The sequence below is a fragment of the Seriola dumerili genome, unplaced genomic scaffold (assembly GCF_002260705.1).
Source record: "Seriola dumerili isolate Sdu_G_001 unplaced genomic scaffold, Sdu_1.0 BDQW01000149.1, whole genome shotgun sequence".
Lineage (NCBI taxonomy): Eukaryota > Metazoa > Chordata > Actinopteri > Carangiformes > Carangidae > Seriola > Seriola dumerili.
The window spans coordinates 16,847,540-16,875,195 of record NW_019174404.1 but is presented as its reverse complement, the minus strand read 5'-3'; the positions used below and the strand labels follow the sequence as shown (position 1 = coordinate 16,875,195).

General features: G+C 38.8%; 1 protein-coding gene across 1 annotated transcript; it reads right to left on the bottom strand.

The window, feature by feature from the left end:
* Positions 1 to 1,032: 1,032 nt before the first annotated feature.
* syt14 (synaptotagmin 14) lies at positions 1,033 to 25,735 on the bottom strand (the record flags this gene model as incomplete). The annotated part of the gene is made up of 8 exons (XM_022751074.1): positions 1,033 to 1,346; positions 4,358 to 4,414; positions 4,957 to 5,146; positions 6,925 to 7,374; positions 7,466 to 7,737; positions 15,840 to 16,067; positions 18,956 to 19,108; positions 25,681 to 25,735. Coding segments are annotated over 8 exons (1,719 nt in total), but the record flags the coding sequence as incomplete, so codon positions are not given.
* Between the last annotated feature and the right edge of the window lie 1,921 nt (positions 25,736 to 27,656).

Sequence of the window (27,656 nt, the reverse complement as noted above, 5' to 3'; positions counted from 1 at the left end):
CAGTTTTAAAACCAAACACACAACTCCCATAGTCATACTGCTCTGTTAGCTACCAACTAGCTAAAAATTGTTTTATATAATGGGCAGGGTTAAGTAGTTACCTCAAATCATTTGATTGGATATATTTATGTAACCTCCCCTGAGTGCAGGGTGAGTCATTAAAAATATTTTCTGCTGTACAGGGAGAGCAATTAGAGGCATTTTGATTAAAAAATAAATAAATAAAAATCAATAATAATTAAATTAACATTTTTTACACATATTTAGTATGTAGCAAGAGATAAATTAAGTAATCCAGGGAGAATACAACTTGGTGTTTTTTCATTCCACTGTGCCTTTACTGTTTCTAAGAAAAAGTTTATACTTCATACTTTATACTTCACTCAAACTCTATCTGGTGCACAGAAACAGGTTTTCACTGCCATTTTAACAATAGTGGTGCAAACTCCATGTAAAGACTAGTAGAAGTACTAGACTTTACAGATGACAGACTGGCCATATAAGTGATTTTGTCACTTTTCTAATGGATTTTTTTTTCTTTCTCAACCATTAAATTCATGACATAAACTTGTTCCACAAATGCAAGGAAGAATGAGGTTGGTTTTGAGGGTTTGAGGGCTTGCTCAAAAATCATAACTGAGACCTTTATGACAAGATTATTGATAATCCAGACCACAGTTGTTTGAGCTAGAGGTGTGGCTATGTTAAACTTATCAGACAATAATTTATTCATCAATGTTATCCAGAACCTGCTTCTTGGAACAGGTCCCGACTTAACCAGTTCAATAGACAAAAAAAGAGTGCCATCTGCAGAAACCTAAGGGACATTACAAGGCAATCCTACTAATCACTGGCTGTCAATATGACTTTACACACAGCGCCACGAAAATGCTTATGCTGAACAACTCTGAGTGCTGACACATGGCTCTGTCAATTTCCTCTATCCCAACTGAATTTCTCGCTCATCTGGGACAATGGCTGCTCTGTGCAGTTACCCCCTACGCACTTTCTCGACTTATACTTCTGTTGCTGTTAAGACTCCAGCAAACTGTGCCAGCGGCAAACCTGCTGTCCTTTGGACTCTTTCATCTGAGTCCAGTGGGTGAGCTCCTCCTCTCCCGAGCTGTTGAGGCCGAGTGAAATCCAGCCAATCATCTCCTTACGCTTCATGCTGCGTTTGTTGTAGACGGAGAGGATGAGCGTGACATCTGATAGCTGGAAAAGAGCTACCTGGAAGACAAACGTCTCTTTGTAGGTTGGGTTGGGCTGACCTCGGCAGATGGATGTCTTACACTTGGACATCTCGTGGCCCATGGAGTTCAGTAAGGTCAGCTTAACGTATGTATCTAGACGGGAAACCGGTGGAGTAGACAATTAGAAGGGAAATTATTTAAACCCTTAAAAAAAAAATTATTTAAATTTTCAATATTTTTGCAATGCTAAAAGATTCATGGGTCATTTGTGCAAAATCCTTATGTCTCTCCAGTTTATTCTCTTTGAATTTAAGCTTCACTACCTGCTGCAGCTGTGTTTCCTCTGCAGCAAAGTGTGACACATTTTCCCCATAAAGCATTTGTTCTTGTTAATGTCACTGCAACTGATGTATAAGATCCTGACCACATAGGATGCAGTTTTCTCTGATCAAACACAAAGCGCAGCTGTGACTGCTCCTGATAACAGAGAGCAGGAACTCAAAGGGTTCAGGGAGCGTTACTTCAGTCTTGTTGCTATGCAACTACTGTATGTCTAACCTGAAATAGGGGATAATGTTCAAGATAAAAATTGACTTGGGAAAAGTTAGTAATACATCTGCTTGTGCTTAGAGGATGAGGCGCCTTTTCTGGAACAAATGATGGAGCTAAAATTAATTTTCCTCATCAGGAAAGCCCCCCAGGAGCTGCTATTATTTTCTCTGACTTTAACATGATGTCAGTGTCATGACATGACATGTGCACAGACTTTTAGAGCCCAGGGCAGTGTCCCAGAACATGCTCTGTCCAAAATGTGAGTCACATATTTCTGAGGCGATGCACGTCTGCTGCAAACAAATGTTCAAATGTTCAGAAACATATAGAAGTGTGTGAGTCGTGCGCAATTTTAATGTCCTTAAAAGATTGGGCCCAAATAGAAGTCTAGCTTCCTCATAATCAAAAAAGGGAACATAATCTGTGGACATGTTTAATATGAGCAGTATTCAAAAATGAAGCGTAGAGCAGTTCTGTTACTGATAAAACTGAGTCTGTGTGACATTTCCCACTTTTTGTTTTTCAGCTGATTCCCTCCTGTTTTATTGTAAATCAGTGCACATTTCCAAAAAAATAATTCCCAATAAATATCATTCATTTAACTCCAAAGAGGAAAAAGCCAAAAGAAAAACATTATCACTTTTGCTATTATCAAGTGATTCAGCATTCATGGTTTCCTTATTCACTCCTCATTTCCATGCTGAAATCATGACATAAACTGAAGCCACAAATCCAGCTGAAAGTAAATGAGGCAAGACTGGCAATCACAATGGGTCTTTGAGAGTGTTTCGCCCCTCGTCTACAACCATACTCAGTAATAATGCTGTGTATTATGTTCCTGTCTAAGAGGGAGTATAAGGAATGAATTGCAGAGGCTTTCATGCTGTCGAGTGCCAGCTGCCTTCCAACGCCTAGCTCACCGCCCTGAATCACACATTCAGTTGCTCTCTTTGACATAAAAGCACAGTGAAAAAAATAGCCTTGATTTCTTTTTTGACTGCTGCTGAATGGGCTGTGTGGAGCTGTGGATGTCTTAAGTGGTCAGTAGCGGTGATGCATGGCTCTTTGGTATTGTTGCTGAATGAGAGGGGCTGCGACTGATGATTAACTTGACTCGTCAGCTTGGTACTGTTTTGAAATGACAGAAAAGGAGCTCTGAAATTGCTCTGCATCTTTCACTGCGCTCCTTCCACTTTGTGAGACGCACAAAGTCAATCAAGGCCTTCATGAGGATTTTGCACAAAGATTTTTACCAGATGTGACTATTTCCTAAACGTAATTTGAAGACTACAGTACGTGGATATGCTATTCAGGAAAGCACAAACAATGTCAAAATCTGGCTGCTAGTTATTAGTTACAGACATTCATAAATACAAGAAACATGGCAATTAATGGGAGGACAGCACTAGTGTGTCTTTTAGATGAACATTTATGCTATTCTATCCCAAAAGTCCTGTTTCTGTTTCATGTGCTGTACACGGAGCTTAAAAATGAAAAAATTACACCCAAGGCATGCCAAAGTGTACTGTTTGAATTAAGCCAGCACATTCAGTGACACACAACATTTCCTTCTAGCTGGCCATCAGCCACCAAGCAAACCGGATTGAGTTAGCATGAAAAGTGTTATTTCTGAGTGAAAGACTTCAAGGCATCACAGGCACGAACACAAACAAGACATGAGACACGTAGCGGAGGGGGGGTAACAGGGCTGCATGCATAATAAGACACACATGTTCAGAACTGGAGGGAACAAAGGTTACAACAAGCAATAATCTTCATGGATGAGTGTTACAGGTTTAAAGTGTAAGTGTGAAAGAGTAAATTAAAAATGTTTTCATTGCTGTAGTGCCATTTACCCCTTTTTACAACTAATTTTGATTTTGCACCAGATTTTACTTTTGGGAAACAAGTGTATTTGTTTCTTGTCGAGAGTTAGATGTACGTTAAATATGAGGCTACAGCCCAGATGCTATTAGCTTAGCTGAGCGTAAAGACTAGAGCTAGCTTGGCTCCGTAGCACCTCTAGAGCTCACTAATTGACACGTTTTATGGTGTTGTTTTATTTGTTTAAAAAATTAAGAGTAAAATCACCAATCTGAAGTTTTATGGGGGTTGTGGGATGCACTCTTTTTTAGCCAGTTGCTGTAATTTTCTGGAGTTTGGTCATAGTTAGCATAAAGCCAGGCTTTTCGCTAAACTAAGCTAGTTGGCCACTCGTTCTAGTTTCATATTTAGCATAAACACACAAGACTGCTATCAATCCTCTCACCTAACTCTCTGCAAGAAAACAGATAAACATGTTTCCCAAAATGTCAAACTACTGATTGTGTGAAATAAACAAATCAGTGTTAGAAAAGAAAAGGTCTGATAGTACAGTCACACATTTTCATCAGTGTCTATTGTGCTAAATTTCTTGGTTTTCTTAATTTTCTGTTTCTTCAGAACTCATTATATTTTTCCAACCATTGCTAAGGAAGATGTTTTACAGATATTTGAGGTAAAGTAAATAGTTAAATGCCTTGTGTTTAATTATCTGCACCCATGAAGATAATACGAAAAGGTCCAGGATTCAACACATATAGCACCTCACTGTGGCAGGGACAGAGACTCACCTCTGATAATATAAACCTGTCCACCTATCAAGTGTTTTAGACAACAGAACAGCCCATCTGACAACAAGGGTTGGACAGCAGTAAGAAAAACAACGGACCAAGATGTCAAAAAGGCAGTAGGGTGAGAGAATTTCAGGTGCAGACATAACAGAAGGTGCGAGGAAAGAGAAAACAGGGTCAGAAGGCCAACAACATTGCACAAAGTTCAAAAAGAGGCAGTATTTGTTTGAACTTGCTGCTCAGATCCCTGCAAACTGCCTGAGGAGGCTGATCGGGAAAAAGGAGGGAAACCAGGGATAAATTCAGAGGAAAACTGAAAGGCAGGTAGTACAGCTGGGATAGATCGGACTATCTCTTGTTTGGAGAAGTTATAAGCTGTGCATAGTCATAGCTCAGTTGTATTTGAACAAAAAAGAGCACATTATATTTTTAATAAACAAGTTAGACCACATATTTTTACACTTCAAAGATTTAAGTTGCATTACGGCTGCCTAAACAAATCTCTATGCACAGGCTCAACTTGTCCTTTTCCATCCTAGTATCTGAAACTATCTTTTCACAACTACAACTACTCAAATAAAATGTTTTAGGATACTTACTGGGTGGCTTGTTGGCAGCTAGGTTTTTGAAATGGATGCCTTTGATGACCTCCACGGAGAGACGTCCTGTTGTGGCGTTGTACACCAGGCCCACAAGGATCTCTGGGGTGGAAGTCTGACTTACTGACTGGAATGATGAGGCGCTTTCGCTGCATGTCATATCTGAGAGGCTGACCTGGGATTCACCACCCTGGAAGTGTTCAAAGACATTCAGAAAATCGCTCACTGGTATGTGTAACAAAAAATTGAAGACAGCAAAGACTGACCCTATCTAGTGCAGTATTCATCATGTGTAATTCAGGTTTTATGTATTAATATCACTATAAATGGCATTTACAAAACCCAGACTACAAATTATAACATTATATTTCTCATGACACTGCCTCTGGCAAATTACCTTTCATTAATCCACGCTAATAGGCCTATTCAGTTTACAATAACAGTGGTAGAAGATTACCACTCAAAGTTTTTAGTAATTTTTGAAACAATGGCTCCTTGATAGCAGACAGATGCAAATAGCAAGCTTTCTCATTTCTAGCCAAAAACTGCATGATTTCAACTGTACAGTAGCTAGCTAGTTAAATGCTGACTCCGACCAATTTGTGTTTCTCCTCTGATTAACCTGGGTGCAAAATTATCCCCTAACAGTTATCTATGCAACACTTAAACCTAATATAAGTCCTAACCTTTGCCATGGAGGGGAACAGTATGGAAAATACTGTATTCAAGGGGGGGAAGAGACTTTAACACAAGACCTGGCTCCACACGGTGAAGGCTTACAACAGTGTGGGCGCGAGAGGAATCCACTTTGGCTATTCTAACAAGTCCTCCAACCTTAATGACCACATAAAAGTCATTATGGTTTGAGTTAAAATAAGTACTTCCTTAACATTTGATGATCCTTGTTGTCATGGTTACAAAAATATCAACGTGGTCAAACAGTCATGGATAAAAGACACAACTTAAATTGCAATTTTCATATGGGAATCAAACACTGCTCTCCAATCCCAATGCCCTTCTACAGCGCTATATATACTACAGCACTGCACTTTTCACTTTGCTTCTGTCATAATTACTATGGCCACTAGATGTCCCCTAACACCAAACTGTAACTCTGGGTCATAATAACCTGCAATTTCACTAATAAATCAGTGCGCTAACAATATACTCCTAGGATTTGGAAGTACTGCTATGTGAGTCCTTAAGGTAGTAAGCTAGTTAGCTGGAAACGCTAACATTGGAGCAGATTAACACACTCTTAAATCCATTTCTTACACTTTTGCTTGTGTTTCTGAAAGACTTTAAAAAATGAAAACTACCCTCCAAGCTATTTAAACTTTGAGTATCAGTCTTACTTCAGCCTATGTACAACACTTCAACATGGACAAATCCAAAGCTTGTCAGACCTGCCACACCTAGTAATGGTTCCTATGCTACGATTGGATAATCGCTATTCGAGGGAGGGATATAGTGAATCGTCAACTGAAATGGAGAAAGAAGAATAAAATGATCTGGATCCCTGCGTGATTAAAGGCCAACACATTAAGAAAACACTACTGTGAGAAATAATAAAAAGGGAAGTAAACTAATACATGACAAATTCTTTGTAGAATAATGAACCCTTGTGGTTTTAACATGCTGCTGTTTTAGGCTGAGTTTCCTCTCTGTAATCCTTTGAAATGTATGAATATTGCTGTAAAATTAAATGCTAGCAATAGAAAACAAAAAATCGACTGTTGTTTTATTCCCTGATGTGAAATGGAGGCAACCACACCATTATCTATTCCTCAGACACATTAAACCAACAAGCAAAACAAAAGTAACTGGTTCACCAAACAAGATCTTAATGTTCTCTTATGCTGGAAAATATAACCTCACTCTGAAAATGTTATATGAAAGCATAGAGGAGCAATTAGTGAGGTGTTGCACCAGTACTTGAAAGCCAACACCTGCTTTGATCCTACTTACCGGGAGAGCACAGCATGGGTCTAATATGACCGGCACAGACATTTTGCCCTGAAGGTTGAGCTTGGTGAGGTAGAACACCTTTTCCCCGAGCACCTTCTCCTTCTTCATCCGCCGCATGCTGTAGAGGCGGAATCGGATGGCATAATTGCTGATCATCTCTGACTCAACGTGGCTGAAGCGGAAGGTCTCCGTGAAGATGGGGCACGGGCCTCTCTGGATTCCTGTCTTTGCCCTCTGCTTCTTGGTCGGCAGCAGCACCAGGTGGACCTGCCAGGAGATGTTGCCAGTGCGTTTGTGGGTGGGAAGGTCTGTTACTGCCATGATGGTCACCGCCAACTGCTGCTCCTCTGAGTCATAGTCGAATACCACATCCAGGGTGCCATATTTTGCGATGGGATCTGGTTCATAACCTTTAGGGAGCTGTGCTGCTGATCCTCGGGCTGACATATCCTAAATAAATCAGGGACCAGTTCAATGTGCATGTCTCACCAATCATTATAAATTTTCAGTCAGATATTGTTATAATACCACTGGTATTTACCTCTGGGCTAAGGACAGCGGTACTGTCGCTGGGTACATCCTCTTCATAGCCCTTGTTGAGGTAACTCTCAGTCTCATGACCGTCGCTGCCCTCACTAGGACATTTACCAAAGGACAGGTGGGGACTGCCGCTGGTGTGGGATAAATCACACTTGGCGTCTCCTAGGTCGGACAGTGTGCAGGACATCCGTGGAGAGCCATTCTCATCCTGATAGGGCGGTGGCTGAAGCTCATCCAGTGGTGGTGTTCGTCTCATCCGCTGGATGCAGTTGACTGGTTAGGAGGAAATAAGAGAGAATTCAAGAACCAAAATAATATATATATCAATATGTATTATAATATATGAGTTTTTATTTGAATCATGAGAAGACAGCCAACTGTGGTTCTTGCTCTTTGTAGCCACAGAGGCAGCAGAGCTCTAGCAATGATCATATTATTATATTGATCAGTTGGTCGGACAGGTTATCTGTTTTGGTCTACACATTCAAGATCCTCAGAAAATGAATCATACCAACTTTGGCAATTCCCTGATATTTCTTTATTCTGTGAAATATCTCATCATCAACGGAATGAATTGGGACAAAATGTTTTACACACTGTGTATTCATGGTTCTTTGACTAACTACTAACTGTCGTGACCCCTGACTAGTGCCATCAACAGGTTTAAAATTCTGGTTCAGAATGAAATGTCTGAAATGTCTTGATGGCATGCCATACAAAAAAGACTGAGGAAAAACACACACCTGTTCTGGTGAGGTGCTGACTTGCAGGTAGATATAATAAAAACAGAATGGGAAAACCACAAAGTCAAAATGCTTTTATTTCAACTTGTAAAGATTTATGTTTCAGCAAACTACCTTCCTTAGGACTAGGGTTTTTATTAACCCTAAAAAAGTAAATTAGCTGAAACATCGATCTGTGTACGTTAAAATAAATGCACCAGAGTTATGAGAGCACAACTGTCCCATTCTCTTGTTTTAGGGGATGTTGTGACATAAACATTTAGTGCAAAGCACACATTTCCTTACTACAGAGCTGCAGGTGTGGCTGCAGACACTTCAGCTGCAGTCATTACTGAAGGCAAGGCAGTTTTATTTGTATAGCAGGGTAATTCAAAGTTCTTTACAAAAGACATGGACACAAAAACAACAGGCTAAAAGAAAATAAGAGAAGGCAAAACCAAAAAAGTGACAAAATAAAATGTATTGTTACCTTAAAGTTAAAGTAAAATCAATGGCAAAGATACATTTTTAGCTTGATTTAAATGTAATGAATGCAGCTCTAAAATCTGATCTCATTTTAGCGAAAAGCAGCTTTCCCCAACTTTCAAAATATAAGCCTACTGTATATTGATTTACTGATTTTATTTTGAAGAGGATTGTGTTTACTTCTCATTTAATGTATGTTCAGCAACAGTGCAAGATGAAGGTGTGGGTATTGTATTTATAATACAGAATTAACATTAGATTACAACATAGCAAAGGCAGAACTTGCTAAAAGTGAAGCACTCATTGCTAAAGGCTTACAGTCTTAATGACTGCATATGTAATTCTGCCAAGTCTCTGTAATATTAGTCTATATTTTTATTTACTGATGCCCTAAGTCAGAATAAATGTGTTATTTTATGGTAAATGTACATTATATTCATGTAATTCTTTAGCACTGAGTCGTACAAAACTATATTCATCACAGATTCGATTTTCACTGACAAATGGAACATACTCTGCCCGTCCTCATGAGCAAATGTGCTCTGTGAGAGGAATCTTCTGAATGTACAACCTACATAAAACATCACATGTGCACCATTAAAGGACTGAACTGAATACTTCTTAATCTGCCACAGATTTCATGCCTCTAACCTTTCTAAATGATTCAGTTGCCCTCAAGGCAAAGAAACAGGCTATACTGAGCGTCCCTGTGGCACCTAAACAGAACCTTGAATAGTGTTGCCAGCTGCATTTTCAAATCTGCTTCACTTGTCCAATTTGGATTCACAAAAATTGAGCAGCCGATGCTAATACTCCCGTAGGGACACTGGGAAAGAGTGCTTTATACCCAGTCTCATGCAAAAAAAAGAAAGAAAGAAAACAAAAGATGAAGAAGAAAATAACTTGGAAAAAAACCCTCTTCTCATGCTGTCTCCTAACTTTTGGAAAAAGCCAACGCTATGATGACGTAATCCACCGCGACTCATTGTTCAAGCTTTCTCCCAAGTTCTTGAAACTTTCACTCTTAATAATGTCAGTGAGACACCGCCTCAAAGTGGCACATATCAGTGGCAGGATAGAGGCAAAGGAGTCTTAACTAAGTGTCATGGAGGGCTTGATAAAAGGAGCAAATCCATTTTGAGCAGCTTTTTTCCTGCTGAGCCGGGGGCGGTTGATTTGATGGAAGCTGCTGTGTAAAAGCACTACTCTTTTCTCCAGCCCGCTAATTGGGATGGTTACCATTCCTCCTCTCGTCTAACCCGCCCTTCCTTCACAGAGTTTCATCCCCTCTGTACTGGCAGTTGCCTTGTTTTGCCCTCTTGTACCTCTGTAAGTGGGGAAACAATTTGAGCTTCTGAATCTTGACTGTGAAACTCAGGTATAAATATAGTGGGTGACAAATGAGAGGAGCAACACTTTATTGTTGTGCCCACGTCGTAAGGAAGGGGGAAACACAGGTGACCTGCTGCATGTAGGTAAGAGGTAGGAGGTAAAATCAAACAAGTAATAAGTTATACTGAGAGACCGAACATAGATATAATACAGATTATGGTGTTTTTATAGAGCTGTACATGGCTATACAGCAAATACATACTGTGAAAATGGCTTTCACAAGGTGTTTTACTACATCTTTTTGTGTGTGGCTCCCTTTTCGAAATAGTTAAACTTTTTGGAACATGCTTTTGTTTTAAGATGAGAAAGTTGATATCATTAATCATCAGGTAATTAGCCTGGCTTAGCATAAAGACTGCTAGCAGTGGGAAATAGCTAGCCTGGCTCCCACAAAAGCTCGAAAATACACCCATTTCAGGCTATAATGTATGTATAGTGTGGGTTGCCAAATACTGTTGGTGACCAAGTTTTATATACTACTAAAACAATTTTAGTGTGGATCTTTGTATGGGCTATTTCATGGCACACTTTGCAACCTCAGTATGATGACAAGACTCGACTGTGTCCGGCTGTTGTTGTTAAAACCTCAAATCGAGTTAATTGTCTTTTTGTGTACATATTAAACAAGGAGATACAATGTGCTAATTACAAAACTTTGGAAGTCTTGGTCGGTAGATTTCTTAACTTTGGACAGCCAGGCTAGCTTTCTGTTTCCTGTGTTAATGATAAGCCAGGCTAACCACATCTTAGCTAGCTAGCTTCATTAGCATGAGATTGGTATTGATCGTTCCATGTCACTCTAAGAAAGCTAATAATTATAGGTCATACAGGTCATTACATACATACATGAAGCCCATGTCTTTTACAAAATGTATCCTGGGAGATACTGTATTGCAGCATATGAAGACACTGTTAGCTTGATCTCACCAACACTTTTCATTTGCATGTGACAAAAGGAGTATGGGAAATATGTGAGTGAGTGATTCGTTGAACCTTGAGTGGTGCCATTAAATCTGGCTGTGACGACTGCGCTAGTGAAGACCTTGTCACATTTGCAATAGTAAATGTTCCAAAAAATGGCCTACTACTGTTTAGTCTGAGTGCTTGAGTGCCAGCAGCAGTTTGGTGCTAATCAAACGGTGCCAACCTTGTCACTCAAAGATAACTTTAATTGTAGCTTTTCAGTATTTTGAAATGAATGTCACTAATGACTCCTTAAAGGCAGTAATATCTTACATCCTAAAAATTCAGAACAGCCTGTCAATGTCCAAAGTAAAAAAATAAAATAAAATAAAATAAAAAATCTGCCTACCAGCACCTTTAAAACTCACTCAAAATCAAAAAATTTAAAAAGAAAAGTTATGATTTTATGGGTAGTTACATGCAGAGCTATTACTTGGCCATGTGCAGAGCATAGTTCTTCCCCTCTGCTTCCAGTCACTGTGCTAATTTAAGCTAACTGCCTCTATAGCTTCATTCACCATTCAGACTTGAAAGTGGTATCAATCTACTTATCTAATGCTAAGCAAGAATCCAGATGAGTGTATTTCCCAATGGACAACTATTCCTCTAAAACTGGGCAGACACTCTATATTTCTCATTAATCTACTACCAATCTGGCCAAAATTCCACCTGCTTCTAAAATTAGTTGAGAGTTATCAACATGAGGCTAAAATTTGCCCAAATCCATAGCACTGACAGTTAGGTACTAGCTACTTGTTCTTAGTGACCAAATGTAATTATATCTGTGGTGTGACTGGATTGATAGTTAGCTGTTGAAATGGAGTATTAGAATTTCCCTCAATCCAGAGAAAGTGAATTTTCTACCATTTCTCATCTAAAGTAACCTATTTCGCAAAGTTAACAACTCATTAGTTAAACTCATTAAAACTAGTAAAAAAAAAGTATTGTGATATGTTGCTATACTGCGCTCATTAACCGGTCATGACAGCATGCTAACCTCAAAGAGAAGAAGCTGGTCCAGACAAACCTCTGATCATTTCTTTCTTACTTGCTATTTTGGGAGGCTTCCTATTTTGAGAGCGGAGCCACCGGGGCAAACCATCCTCCCTGATTCTGCAGCCTCTGCACAATCCTCCACATGTATAATACATATGTCCCGAGGATGAAGCTCTTCATACTCAGACAAACAAAAGCAGCAGTGGGAGTTGAGAGAAAATATTACAGGCGCCTCAGAACTTTTACGACAGCTTGTTTGAAATTAATGGAACGAAGTCTACCCTGAGAGTAAATAAAAATCACCTTCAACTACATCATGGAAACTACCCCTGTCCATGTTTTTCATATTTTTCTGTTTGCAGAGAAAGAGTGACCTGATGTCGGTACTGGCATGAGGCTGCTGCTTCATCATTGCTGATCCATGATGGCTTGCTGGGAACCATGATGACTTGGTGGTAGAGAAAACCATGGCCATCAAAGCATTACCACAGGGAGGAAAATAATGAACCTCTATACTTTAAACCAAAGTGCAGGCGTGGATGGACAGAATTTCACTTCACTTGGTGAAGATTAGATTAGTGTGTTGTGGATTAAAAGATGATTGTAATAATCTGATGATACAAATATGTTTTCTTTGTGCCCTCTTTTTTATTTTACAGGAAGAAGTAATCTGCTTCGAATCTTGACTTTTCAACATAATCCTTCAAACCTTTAAGGGTAGTTGAATCACACTAACACAAGACCTTTCATAGATAAAATGTTGTCATATAAATAAACCAAGTAAATTTCAAATTATTGCTTCCAGGCACAATGACTCAAATCTGCCTCTCTCTCCCTCACAAGGACTCTTACTACCACTGGAAACAAGTCAGCTATGACTTTGTCCAAAAAACAAAAAAGTCTAGAAAACAGTGTGAACTGCTTCTTTGAAATGCATTTATTGAAAAGCCTTTGATGTCTAGTTAAAGGTCAGTGGAAATTTGTATGAAGGCTACCCATATATTGTGGTCCACATGGTTTTAAAAAATAGTAAATTACCTCTTGGATTATTTAAGGATGCTAGCATCTTGTGTTTGATGGAATTAAGACCCTGATAAACACATTAATTTTAATGAGCCACAAGGAGGCTGAAGGTCAATAGCAAGATGCATAGTGACCAGCTACCATAAAAGCTGAGGCAGGAGTTTTAAGGAAATTTTGATCCGAAGATTAACCAATCAGGAAATTAACAGTTAATTGACATCTTAATCATTTTTAAAGGGTGATAAGACCAAACATTGGGAGTCACTGTTGTAAATAATCTCATTGTCGATTAAAAATTAATTGAATTGAAAATTCATTCATGGTGGTAAAACAGCGACACATGGCAAGAACCGTGTCTATGTCACTGTAGATCCACACGATATCCATCCACTGCTAAACCAAGCAAAACACAATGAATGCACTAAAATAAATTAACAATTATCTGACTTTGTTTTGGCAAATTGTCCCCGTTAGTGGACAGCAACGAATCAGAAATCTAGATTGCTTGTTCTCACCACTGTCTGAGAGCCACTTGACTGTCAGCCAAGAATCATTGATTAGCTCTTATCCTTAAAGCCTCAAAATGAAGAATCACTGTGGCTGAGAGACAGAGATTAAAATGAGGTTGTTGTGTTTTGTTCAGTTACACGTCCTTTAAGAGAAAACCGGTTTGTATCAAAATGAAATCATTTTCAGGAATTTCTGGGTATATGTTCTAAAATTACCTTAAAATCTTTAAATATCTAATAATGTATATAAATATCCCTGAACAGCCTTACTTTCCCTGGTACCCTCATTTCAGATGTATGGTAGTCAGGTCCCATATATCTGAACTCCGAGGGAGGATGACAGAGACCATCTAGTGGTTATGAGGAGATGCACAACTTTTGCAGCACTTGCATAACGACAACCTTGTGCAGTGTGTTGCTTCTTTACTAATGGAGTCAGAAGCATGTCATGCACTATTTATCCCTTAGCTACGAGTTCAAACATTGCTTTAAATAGATGGTGCCAGACACTCAGCCTTGGAACCCACTGTCTTATATAACACAAAGCTGGTTCAGACGTGATTCACCAGTTGAGGACCCTGACAAAGATTAGATTGTTTTTGTCTTTGAAAAACATTGAGAGACATAAACATGGCTGATTCCTGTCTGAAGATGTTGAACACAACACACCATATTTGCATCTTTGTATATGTCCAAACAAAACTACAGTGTTACAATCTGCAGGATATCGCCACCTCCTTTATTTTAATTGATTGCAAGCAGTTGTTAAATCATAACATTCAGGTTACATTTGCTGCTTTATTTTTGACTCATTTGATTTGTTTTATTTAGTTTTGATTTGAACATTTACTATTTTGTAACAGATAAGTGCAGTTTTTTAATTATTTCCCTCCTTTGAAGGAATAGTTTGGCACATAAATTGAATCACGTTCTTGCTGACAGTTAGATGAGAAGTTTAATACTGCTCTCATATCTCCCTGGTAAGTATTGAGCCCTAGCCAGCAGCTGCTTAGCTTAGCTTAGCATAAAGACTGGAAATGGCAGGATAAAGTCTGAGGGCTAAAAATCAGCCAACCATCATCTCTAAAGCTCATCATTTAATTCATTATATCGTGTTTACTTACTTTTGTACAAAGCCCAAGTGTAAAACTATGAAAACAACAATTTGCAGTGACATCAGGGCTTCAGGAAGTTACTACTCCTGGCTAACAAAAAGCTAACAAATAGCACCCTGGGAAAACACAACTTGTTGTTTTTATACTTCAGTGTTTACATACATTTTAACAAATTTCTTTTTTTTCAATTTCTAAATAGTGAGCTTTAACATTTCTTGGTGGATTTTGTTACCTCAGGACAGTGAGGCTAAGCTAAGTTAACCAGCTGCTGGTATGAAGCTGCTAGCTTTATACTATACGCATGAAGACATAAGAATGGTAGCTCCTTATCTAACTCTCGGCAAGAAAGTTAATTAGTGAACTTAGGCATACAGACTTAAAATAAATGTATCTTTTCAGTCACTCACTCAGTTTAGGTCTAATATAACAAATAACTACAGTATACTGTTTCATGTGATTTCAAATACGCTACAGGCCTTAAATGGCTGATTCACACTCAGGGTTTAGTTGAAATGTGTGTGGTACTTTTATACAGTTAAATAAATCAGCAACGCACACTTCCAGTCAAGTATTCTAACAGATGAATAAGAGAACAAACTGACTAATCCAAATAGGTCACTGCCCGTGTTCTCCTGTGGTTCGGTCTGTGTTGAAAGAGGAAAAAAAAAAGACTTCCATCCACCACTGTAAATGCCTTGTGATGATGAATCTGGCAGATGGGAAACAGAGATGCGTCAAATGAGAGAAAAAAGAAATAAATAAAAGAAAAAAGAAAAGTGTGAGGCTGTGCAGATTATGCAGACAGTTGACTGTTTCACAACCCTCCCACGGAGAGTGTGCTGAACGGGAGCTTCGCTTTGATCACCTCTCTGGATTAACTGACAGTGTGCATCAGTGTGTACGTTGTGTGTGGTGTGTTTGTTGGCATGGTGGAGGTGCAGAAGAGACTGTACAACTGACTCAAGCTTACTGCAGCGATAAGAGGGAAATATCTGTTCTAATCTCACTGCAACTTTTGATTGTACAGTTGAGGGGTCCTCTGCGGATGTTCTTGGAAAAATAAACCAAAAATTCAAAGTGACTATAAGGAGCAATAACCTAAAAACACATGAGCACTAACAGGGAAGCATACTAGTGTCTCTAATTCATTTCACAGATACCGATCCTACCATCGTCAGCCGAAGCTTCACTGCTGTAGCCATCATAATCAGCGGTCAGGGGGCTGTACTTCTGCCGGCTCTCCCAGCTGAAACCTCCTGCGTGTTTGACAGGAGCGGCTGCCTTGGCTCCTCCCCGTAGGCCCTGGGAGCGGCTGACCGCTTCCTGATACTGACCCATCAGTTCATCCTCGCTGTCCGATGATGAGCCCTGCAGGTCAGCGTCGGAGTACGCCTTGTCTGTTTGGGGTACAGAATGACGGTCTGGTTACTGTGGGACACGCTCAGATGCAAAATAATTTCTTTCAAGCAAAGAGAGTTAGTTGTTGATTGAAATCAAGTACTGGCAGCTTCTACTGGCCCGAATAAGTATCTATCTATCTATCTATCTATCTATCTATCTATCTATCTATCTGAATAGTGCATTTTTAGAATGACACTTATATTTTATCAGTTGTAGTGAAATAATTAAGCTGGTGGTGGGTAAACATAGGAATTTAACTGGAAAAAAGACACTTATTTACTTTTTTTGATGTATAAAAACATGAAAAACTGGCTCACGAGTGTTTACTTGTGGCATCTGTCACTTGAACCACTCTGACCAGAGAGCTACCAAACATTCAGTCAAAGCTTTGTTAAGGTGCTACAGTCAAAAAGCACTAAAATTGAAATAGGAAGATCTGCACACTCATCCAGTGATGGTGTTTTTATTATCCAGATTATCTTCCGGTGTTTTGTATGTGTTGAATTCACTGAGAAAATTACAGGATGTCATGAGTTCTTTCCATTTATGGTTCTGGGTGTTGTCACACAGTGATGTAATCCATTCTCAAAGGTGTCTGGTGTTTTATTTTTAATCCTTATCTCATCAAGAATTCTTGGATGCTAATTAATGAGTCCTGAAAACACAGCGAAGCACAGAAATATATAAAGATGTAGACTACAGTTATCTCTGGGAGATACACCTTGTACAGTATGGATATGTGAACTGTTTCGAATTGTAAGAGATTTCTCTGTCATCTACTCTGCCTAAATCTCGTCTTTGACATTTTGCAAATCAAATCATGCTGTTGTTTTCTGAGAAGATGTCAACGGGGAAACAGAGAATGCTGCATTGGATGACATGTAACAACAAACAGATGCGTGTCTGTTCACAACCGAACGTGGACCATGGAAGTGGCACCAGTGCAAACAGACAAGAAAACACTACAAAGGCAGCCAGAGAAAATAACTCAGAAGTAGATGATCAGCTTGGCACAGTTGCATTTAAGACTTAAGATGAGGCATTCGCAATACCTGAACTGTATAAACATTAAAGTAGCCAGATATAGTCGTGTTACAGATTCTAGAGGGCTTAATGAAGGTTTTTGGCAACAATCATGTTGCCATGGTGCTTCGTCCATCATCAGACATATTATGCAACATAGTGCCTTGTTATGAAACAGAAATATATTTATGGAAACAGGCTATATGAAAAAATCTTCCATACGAGAAATCTAATATACTGACATACACCTTGTACAGAAATATATTGGTAATGAATTGTACATTACAATATATAAGATATATCTTTTAAAAACATTTTTTTAAATTAAAAAAAAATATCTATAAGGTTAATTTGACGATATAGTTACATATAACAGTGGTCTTGATTTGAACTGCATTATACTGAATGTACATATATGATGGGGGAAATTATAAAACAAAGAAAGAAAAACAAAAAACAATCCAAAAACAAAAAAAGAAATCATAAAAAATAGGTGTCTGTATATTCTTGAAGAAAACTATATATTATGGTATATACTGTATATACAGTATGGTAAGTTGATCCCTATTCAAATGTATTTTTGAATATGTTGTGTTTGTCAACAAACAACTGCCATAACACAGGATTAGTTGCTTTTATACCAACCAACCACTGAAACACCAATTGTAGCTTGATGCCAGCAGGGGGCAGCAGAGCTTTGAAATGTCTCCCTTTCAGACTGAATAATCTCTCCAAACTAACTGTATTATTTGTAAAGTGTGTTTAGTGTCAGAGCTTAAAGCATAAAGAATACAAATATAAGATTTATCATCTATTAAAAACAATGTTATTCTAATAATGACAAGTTTAGGCAGAGACAGGACAGTTTCACTAGATTGCATTATAGTTAAACACAATCTGTGAAAATATATTAAATTGCCCCATGTTACCATTGAAACAGTCATTCTGTTTCTATAAAAAGATAAAGAAGAGAAGAACAAGACACCAAGAACTATCACCTAACCACTTTACACTCCCTCCCTTTGTTTTTAACTGAGTGTTTACCAGCTGGCTCCACAGGGTAGAGCCGACTCCCTGTGGGGGCTCCCCTGGGCCACCAACCTTTTAAACTTCTGAAACCCTGTGGACAGATGACGAGTAAACAGCCCTACATCTGTCAGCAACAGTAATCCCCTCATGGGTTGAGAAAGGCCAGTGCCAGTGGAAAGTGTCCCCCTGCAGAGGTCAGGCCTCATGCTGCAGTCGGTGGTATGGGTCCATAATTTTACAGAAATTTTCACAAGTGACTTGAGACTGGCTGCTTTAGAGCCCGGGTGAAACCTCGAGAAGCTCTTGAAAAAAGGTCACGATACAATCCTGAATAATTGGAGTTGTAAGTGTCGTTTAATTTACCACACTATCTATCTCATTGTTGGATGTATCACACAAAATCCTGTTGTTGTTTTTTTTCAATCATGATTTTGTGCATTTACTTTAGTTGTGATACGATATCCGTCCAGTCCACACCAGACAGTTGAACATATCTGCCAGTTCCAAAGTGGAGAGTTTTCAAATACAATCTCTTTGCTCCATCCCAAACATCCCACCAGACTTCATTAGGTTCTGTCAAAGAATTGAGGATCTGCTAATAGTCGCTGCTAACACAATCTGTCAACACGATGTAGGCCGAGATGTCCAAGTACCTGTTGAATACTGGGCACCGTAGCACTCATAGAAACCAGTCTGAACTTGAATAGAAGCATAACAATACCATTGGCATAATTGTGGTGAAATGTGCATTCGGTCTAAAGCAAAGAGAAACTTGATCATAGGGATATTGTATAAAACCACACACACTGTATGTGTATAAATACAGCCTTACCCTGCAGCTCCGTGTTTTTCCTGAAGTCATCAAGGCACTGAAGGCTCCCTGGGTTCTCTAGTGCCAACTTGTTGTTGAGGTACCAGAACAGGAGGGTCATGAGGATGATGAAGAGTCCGATGGCTGTCAGAAACCCCAGCACCTCTGGAGAGACTGAAACACAGAAATTAAAATGAAAGTTGCAGTTGTCTCGCATTTTAAATATCAAACACACTATTAAAGAAAAAAAACGACTTTGGCATAATTTTCGGTAAACAAATGAGACCAGGCTCAAAATGACTCATTCTAGACTCTGCTGCTTTGAAACACAGTGCTAATAAACTCATTTTGGATGGGTGTTTCTTCCTGTCCCTTATCTGTGTCCCTTATCTACCTGGCTACTTTTACTAACAGCTCAACATTTTGGGAAATATGCTCATTTGCTTATTTAACAAAATTTACATATTTGCGTAAAGCAAACTTATTTCCTCCAGCTGGAATGGCTCTATTTTTTATTTGAAGTGAATTGGTGTTTTACTAACATTAAAATTAATGTGGCTGGTTTATTTTTATGGGTAATGTTGTTGTGTAAAGTACTTTTATTGTGAAAATTAATGTTTATAATGCAATACTCAAAAAAATAAAAGTCCATTTTCTATGGCCTGAGAGAGACGGAAAACAAGTGCATGAGAGAGAGGAGAGAAAGAGGTTGTATCACCGTAGTGACACAACCTGTTGGTTGCCATAGCAACGGGATCAGGTGCAGCATCACTCCAGACCCCAGAAATGCAGGCCAGTCAAAACTCATTAAATGCAACGCTGACTGCCACACATCAGCAGATTCCGTTTGTATTGGAAATAAACACCATTAGATACAAACAGGACGTGAATGAAAACTGTTGATGAAAACTACCTGAGGGAGCGCAGCTGTATGACCTTCCACCTCACATACGACCTTCAAACAGCTGCATGTAGGCGCTATGTGATCATGTGTGGCCACAAGGGAGCCTTCTTGTCTTAGCCGTCAGAGCATTATTTTTTTCATTTGCTCCTCTCTCTGGTGGCTACTTTGTCAATTTTGTTATATATTATATATATATTATTTACAGACCTCTCCAAAACCTCCAAAAGCTGCTTTGACCTCCTGCAGTGTGCTCAAAAAATGATTTGACATTTTACACAGGCAAAGAAATATGTTTTAATTAGGGTCACAAAATTACAGCATTCACTTTCGGTCTGTCGTGCTAACAGCGTGTCTCGAGAGTAGGTCACCGACAATTCACAAACTGTTACACATTAATGAGTGAAAATGCTCCAGCATACTAAAATGTCATTTTGAGGGACATTTCTGCTTTATTTTCCCGGCATAATGAGACCAGGCTGAGCACACTGATGAGGCACCGAGAACAAGTAAGAGAGATGTTATTAGTCTCATGTAATGATGTTAGTCTCATGTGTAAATACACATGTGACTAATATGTGTGAAAAGAGCGTAGCATCATTGCAAACAGCTGTCATATAAGAGACGCTGACTGCATTTTAGTCTCATGGTGTCAGTGTAATTTATTGTTCAACAAGTGGAGACACACTAGACAAATCATGTTTACAGCTTCATAGATCAGGCATCCTGCGTAATCTAAAGAGGGAACTGCACCCATGCCATCCAGATACTAAGAGGGGCCATATGTGGCCATATGTGCAATGGCAGTAGAGAACCCTGTGTACGTGACACTCATGATGATTACAGGATTTCAGACAGTACAATGTGGATCATTAAACAAGCAAATCCAGTCTTATGTACTGTGTAATAAAATGGCAAATGCTGTTTGTTGTTCCCCAGTGTTGCAGCAGACGTTTGTATTCAGTGTAACATGCAGGACAGACCAAGGTTTTTATATCTGAAATCTGCACACAGCACACACACACACACACACACACACACACACACACACACACACACACACACACACACACACCCAACTTTCACTGATCAAACTTATAAAAGAATGTTTGAAAAATGATCAAATAGTTAAACTGTTAAGGATCTAAATTAGTTAGGATTTAAAATACTGCCTCAAAGAGGTACTGGCTTAAATTCATAAAGGTGGGGGGACTCTCATATTTAAAAAGAATGAAGAAACAGAAGATGAGATATCCTGATTTTTAGTCATCAGATTGGGTTGACCTCCAGAAATCCTGACCATTATGTGTAAAATCAGTGGAGTGCCCCTTAAAGTATCACAGGTGGGCTAATATAGTTTGATCTCCTGTCTGTTAATAATTTCAAAATAGAAATCAAGTGTTAAAATGGGATAATACACCCATCGTGTTGCTGTTAAAACCCTGACTATAAGCTCTGTGATTAAAGGACTCATTTACATGAAGTGCAACTACATTAGCAGCAATACAAACATCTGACAGTCACTTTACAATACCAGTGAGACTACTCAAGGGTCATATCAGTAAGAAGACAGAGCTGATAAAAGAGACAAAAAAAAAAAGAATCCATTGCTCACTCCTAAAGTTCCTGCTGAGCTCATCCGCCAAGATGAATTCATCTCTATGCAACATCAGAAAATCAGTATATGTAAAGTCCATTCTGTTCAATTAAACTAAATGACTGCCTTGGTACAGATGGAAGACAATGAGCCCATTTGGCAAGAGAGTGTACTTTAGATGACGTCTTATTTTCTGATCAACGATGATGATGATGATGATGATGATGATGATGATGATGATGATGATGATGATAATATGCTTTCTGTTATTTCTAAAGCCAATATAATGCCTGAAACAATTAACTGGGTTCAGCCTTTAGCGTCTCTGTGAACAACTTTACTGCTTAAACTTGTGCATTTATTTCACTCTATTATGTGTTAATTAAGTTAATGAACAAACCTCTATTTACAGCTTTGATAAGTGGAGTAAAAGTGTAGCCAACACTATAAGAACAAGGAGCAGTCCAGTTTGTTTTAACAATAAGCCTGTTACATATTCACAATCAGACTCACTCTTTAACACCTAAAGTACTAGAGAAGAGTGTTACGTAACCTATTGTTGACTATTATTTCCGGCTCATCTTCGCCTTGACTTTTTATCTTACAAAGATGCGCGTCAGCACAAAAAGAAAAAAAAAAAAGGAAAGAAAAGTCACGGATTGTTATTTCTTTGCGTAATTGCTTACGGTTAAATTTGCTTGCCTGTAATGAGCCTGGATTGTTGTTTGGTAGCTCACCATGTTTGGTCACATGGTGAGGTGGGAGCAGGAGGCGTTATCTCATGGGAATGCCTGTCTGCTCACACTGTATCAGCTTCACACTGTTGACTGAATTATTCACAGCACAGATGGAGCGGGATCCTGCTCTGTATAATTCCCCAAACTGGCTCAAACAGGGAAAAGAAGATTGAATCACAGAAACCCACAGACATTTACTCTCTTTACTTTGGACTCCCTAACTTAAGACTATAACATATATATATTTTATTCTACAAACAAACTCTATATTCAGTATTCCTCTCTTCTCATTCCTCTCTTTTAATCTCCTCACCACACTGCACATGTTGAGTGCTGCTACAGGGATCTCTGGTGCTGTGTAGGTGCTGCGTGGTATAGGATGTCTATCACCATCTCTCATTTTCCTGTTTGACTGACTGCACCAAATCAACCATGTTCCACTAAAATACTGAAAATAGCCCTTAGATAATGTGTGGGGGACCGAGCGATGACTCACACCAAGATTAAACAATAAAAGACTTTGTTATACAAGAAGCACAGAGACCAGTAATGTAAGGAAGAAACTTCATAATGATCATAAAGTGAAGCACAAACCTTTGTTAGAGTTGGTGTTCAGAGTGGATTTGAGGATAAGATGGGAACCATACACCATGTAAAGATAAACTCCCACACCCCCCGGGCTTTACATTCTTCCCTCGCGATTATGATAATTATGATATAACAGTAAAGTGAGGAAAAGGAAAGAGAGACTCATCTCCAACTTACATCTAGAAAGAATCTGAACGTGTGAAAAAAATGACAAACCTGTGTCTGTGGCCTTCACAAACTGTCTGTTTTAAATATTTTTTTCATCATGATCAAGATAACCAAGGACAAAAAGCCTGACAGCCTGATTTGTTTGACAGTGAGAGCCAGTGTCCTGACTCAGCTGTCGGGATTTCTGATGCTGCTAAGACACACGACACATTGGAAGAACTACATTTCCCACAATGCCTGGGAACACACAGAGATCCCCTGTGAGGAACAAGAGGACGTTGCTGGGGAAAAAGGACATCAGGACTGCTCAGCTGACCCTGTTGCCATGCCAACCCGACTCAGGTATATGGCTAAAAAAATAGATGGGTGGATGATAACACTAGATTCCTCAAGTTGTAATGTTTAGGTTTAGCGTATATAATCCCACCTACCAACTGCACATCAAACAATAATGTAAAGTCTGATATCCTTGGCATTTATTAAGCTTGTTCATTGCATTCATTGTAGCACATCTCCATTGTCCTTGTTGCGTTTTGTCCACATGGTAACAGTTGCCATGTTGAATGTCAAAAAGCACAAAATCATCTCAAAACCACAAAGACACCCACACACTCCACAGGCAGCGCATAAGCACTCTCACCAGCACTCCCATACACACTCCCACACATGTTCATACAATGCTCCGAAGCACAATACCCACTGTGTGGTCTCAACACACACACACATACACACATACACACTCACACACTCACACACACTCACCTCTGGAATCAATCTTCAACAATCACAAAAACAAATGGGATAACCCAAATTATTTAACACACAAACAAACACACACACACACACACACACACACACACACACACATACACACACACACACACACACACACACACACTTATACAACCAGACCATTCAGCTGGCTCACTTTGTTAAGCACCCTCTGAATCCACTTGAGCACTTTGTTTTTTGGTTTGAAAGAGTCTCATTTCCATCCAGAATGACACGGCAGAGGAGCACTAAGTACAGAGTATGCAAAATTATAATTATTCCATTTGTTAAAAGCTTGTTTTTGTTACTCTTAGCAGTTGCAGGATCATCATGACCTTTTATATCTGCACTCACATCAAAAACGAGTCATGTCTACTCACTCATAATGAGAAGTAAAACATGGAAATTTGCAAATTATTTCATTAAAATGACACAAACATAGAGATCTTCTTATGTAAATTAATTCTTAGCTATTTTTACTATACTGTATATCCACAAAGTAATGCAGTAATGCAACAGAAGTATGGCACTATTTTTGTTGTTGTTTGCTCTAATGTTCTAACACTTTCGATTACAGTATGCAAATTCAACTGTAATTATTTTGCATATTTAGGGGATCAATAAAATACATACTGAGGAAAATAACTATAAAACTGTCCTTAGTCCTTAAGTACACAGTACTTACTTTATTTAATAATTAGAGTGATATACACAATATACAGTGATATATTTATTGGGTAAGACAAAAAATGATAAAACTGGGGAAACTGAAATACGGAGTTAAATATGGAATTAAAAATATAATGTAGGATGCTTTTTTATTTTTAACACAGTGTGCATTGTTGTTGCTTGGGAATAAAAATATTAGGCATAGCCTGAGACAAAAGGTGTATCTCTTAGCTATAGCTGTGAGTATATGCATGTTTTTAAAATTATAATAAAATTCTGGGTAATGTAGCTCAGAGGTCCGATATAAACTCAATCAAAACCTAGAACACAGATCAGCAGTTACGGCTGTAACATCATGAACAGCTGATCTACATACTTGTATAGTCACAGTGGTTTCCAACCTTTTGGCCTGTGACCTCTTAAATAAAAATCAATGTCTGCTGGAGTTATTAGTTTAAACTCTCTCCACCTTACCAGTGAACTGTTACTTATACATTGGTGCATCAGTATTAATGATCTAATAATTTAATTATTTAATTTATACTAACTTAACACTTACAGGGGACATTTTTCATACTTTAAGTATGTTTCACTGATAATATTTCTTTCCATTTGCTAAAGTAGGATTTTGAATGGAAGACTTTTACTTGTAGTTGTATTAGTACTTTTACTTGAAGTTAATGATCTTACCCGCTGTCCATAGTTACCCAGTAAGTATTTAATTGGTACCTAATATGTAGAAAATATCCATAGTGTTACTTGCTGGCTGTAATCTAAAGTCTTACCATACAGGGTAAACTGTAACACATAGTGTATGGTGACTTGGTTAGCAAATACCAGGAAAGAAACTGTTCTGTAGTCTAATTCTATAAAAGTTGTAATGTCCAAAAGAACTAAGCTTATTAACTTATTTAAGCACTAACTTTTGTTAGTTTCTACAACACTTGAAGGCACTGAAGTAGCCTCAATATCCCTGGCCACAGCGCAGACAGGAAGACAAATATGTGTATATATGCAAAAATGTTTCTTACACTTGGTTTGACTTGTGGGAATGTGTCAGAAATGTAATTCTTCTGAAGTTCATTTCGACATTTTCAATGTTATAGATAGTTCTATAAAAAACAATCAACAGAGGCAGTGAGCTCTAACAGCACAGCCCGACAACAGTGACGGCAGCGCGACAGTGGAGCAGGAGAACAAGGACAAGGGGTTTTAACAATGACACTTTAACAGTGATAAATGCTGATGAGGAGGATGGAGTGGGAGGTGCAGTGCGGGGTCAAAGCCGACCTCCCAGAGCTCTGATCTGCCCTACCTTTTCTGACGCAGATCAGCTCATGTACTCCACAGTTACGCTCGCCACCTGGAAAGACAATGCAGTTTCAATGAGCCACGCCGTGATGGAGGGCAGACAAAACAAACATCATGGAAACACATTTATATATGTTTGTAAATTTAGACACATTTCCAAAAAAGGACAGGATTAACACAGATAGAAGACACTGACAGAGACTGGATGATGACAGCCTGATGTGGGTGTACAAGCTGGTCTCTTACTGTCTCATTTCCAGCAGTGCAAACATTTAATACTTATTCAAACAGCCTGCACATGATGACTGACTTAGATGGCAGTGACATGGAGTTTAATTGCGTTTTCTTCTCTTAAGCCCCAGCAAGGCACTAATGGACAGTAAGTAAAAAGCTTTAGGTATTTATCTGCTCTAACTGCCCACATAATGTTCCCAAGTGTTTTAACAGCAGCTGATGACAGGTGTCTGTACTCAGCTTGATTTATGTGATTCTGTAGGCAGAGGAGCATGGAAGGCTGGAAACTCAAAGCCACGAATACTCCGATAAGCAGTTAGCGTTATGTGTTAAAAACCTAGATTTTATAGACTTCATATAATATGGGACCTTTAATGTGTTCCCTGTAAATCCTGTTTAAGTATCTTGGCCTGTTTAGGTGCACATAACACCTCAAACCTCAACTTTGATTAACTTTATCTATATAGCACATACTCTTGGTCTTAACTTCCTATGAATTTCTTTACAGAGAACCTTCCTCTTTCACAGACAAAATGCAAAAGTGAAGAAAGGATTTGCTGTTTCCCTCTGCTTCAAGTATTTGTGCTAAGCTAAGCTAAGCAGCTGCTGGTTGCTGCTTCATATTTAGTGGATACTGTATCTGAGTGATACTGATCCTCTCATCTAACTCTTGGCAAGAAAGTTTTCACAAAATGTTCAACTACTTTTAGTTCCCCACTGGATTCATAACCCACAAGCTTCCATTCACTCACCCACCGCTACTTGACCTTCCATTCATCAAACTGTCCTCAAACTTTCATCCTTTCATCCCTGACGCTCATTCATCCCCACAAGTGATGTGGTCCTTCACTGTGAATTTGAAAATTGTCCTTGAAATATTGGTTGGATGAAACCAAAAACCATATCATATGTTCCATATCTTTTCTTACAACAAAATAAAGTGTATTAAAACGGCATTTATTTTGGCTGAGTCCCCCTCCGAACCAGAACATTTACTGAACATTGTGACAGTCAATGTGCAGCATCTGACATTTAGAAAACCCACAGCGTGATAAAATCTCGTGTCTTTGATTGTGCATCTTTCTGTCACAGTTTGCTGATTTCGCTTATCGCTGTTAGGAGCTGCACCAGGCGGCAGAGATAAAGACTTGAGATGTTTTACAGCATCCTCAGATGCCATTTGAATGCAACTCACTGGGTTTGCTAAAACCCAGTGGGGAGAGGGATGGGGAAAGGGATGTCAGTGTGTGATCTGACTCTGGAAAGCATTGTTTTAAAGCCGGCACAGTTCAGTGATCCTCATGCATGAGCAAATTCTGAATGTGAAGGGTGTGTGTCTTCTAATCCTGGTGCAATTCTTGGCAATGTCTACGCGCTCTTGTATCATCACTGTTTGATTTGATGATTACATAAAAGAGCAAACACAAGAATAGACACATGGCTGAATTTTGGAGAGATCTCAAAGTGCTTTAAAACAGCTCTGAATATTCAGAGACTCATTAAGAGAACTGAGTGGCCTAATTACCAAATTAACTCCAGGTCTTTTGGACTGAAAAGAAAATGTTGTATTTGATGAATATTTGATGTCTGTATGCTGATTTTAAGATAGCCCATATTCTAAATTAGATTTAAGGTGGATGTATAAATCTGCAACATGGGTTTGGGACTCCAAGTCTTTACTCTATGTGTGCTTCTAGCAAGAAATCACTCCCCCCAGTTCTCAAAGTAGTTCTTTGCAGTGGGATA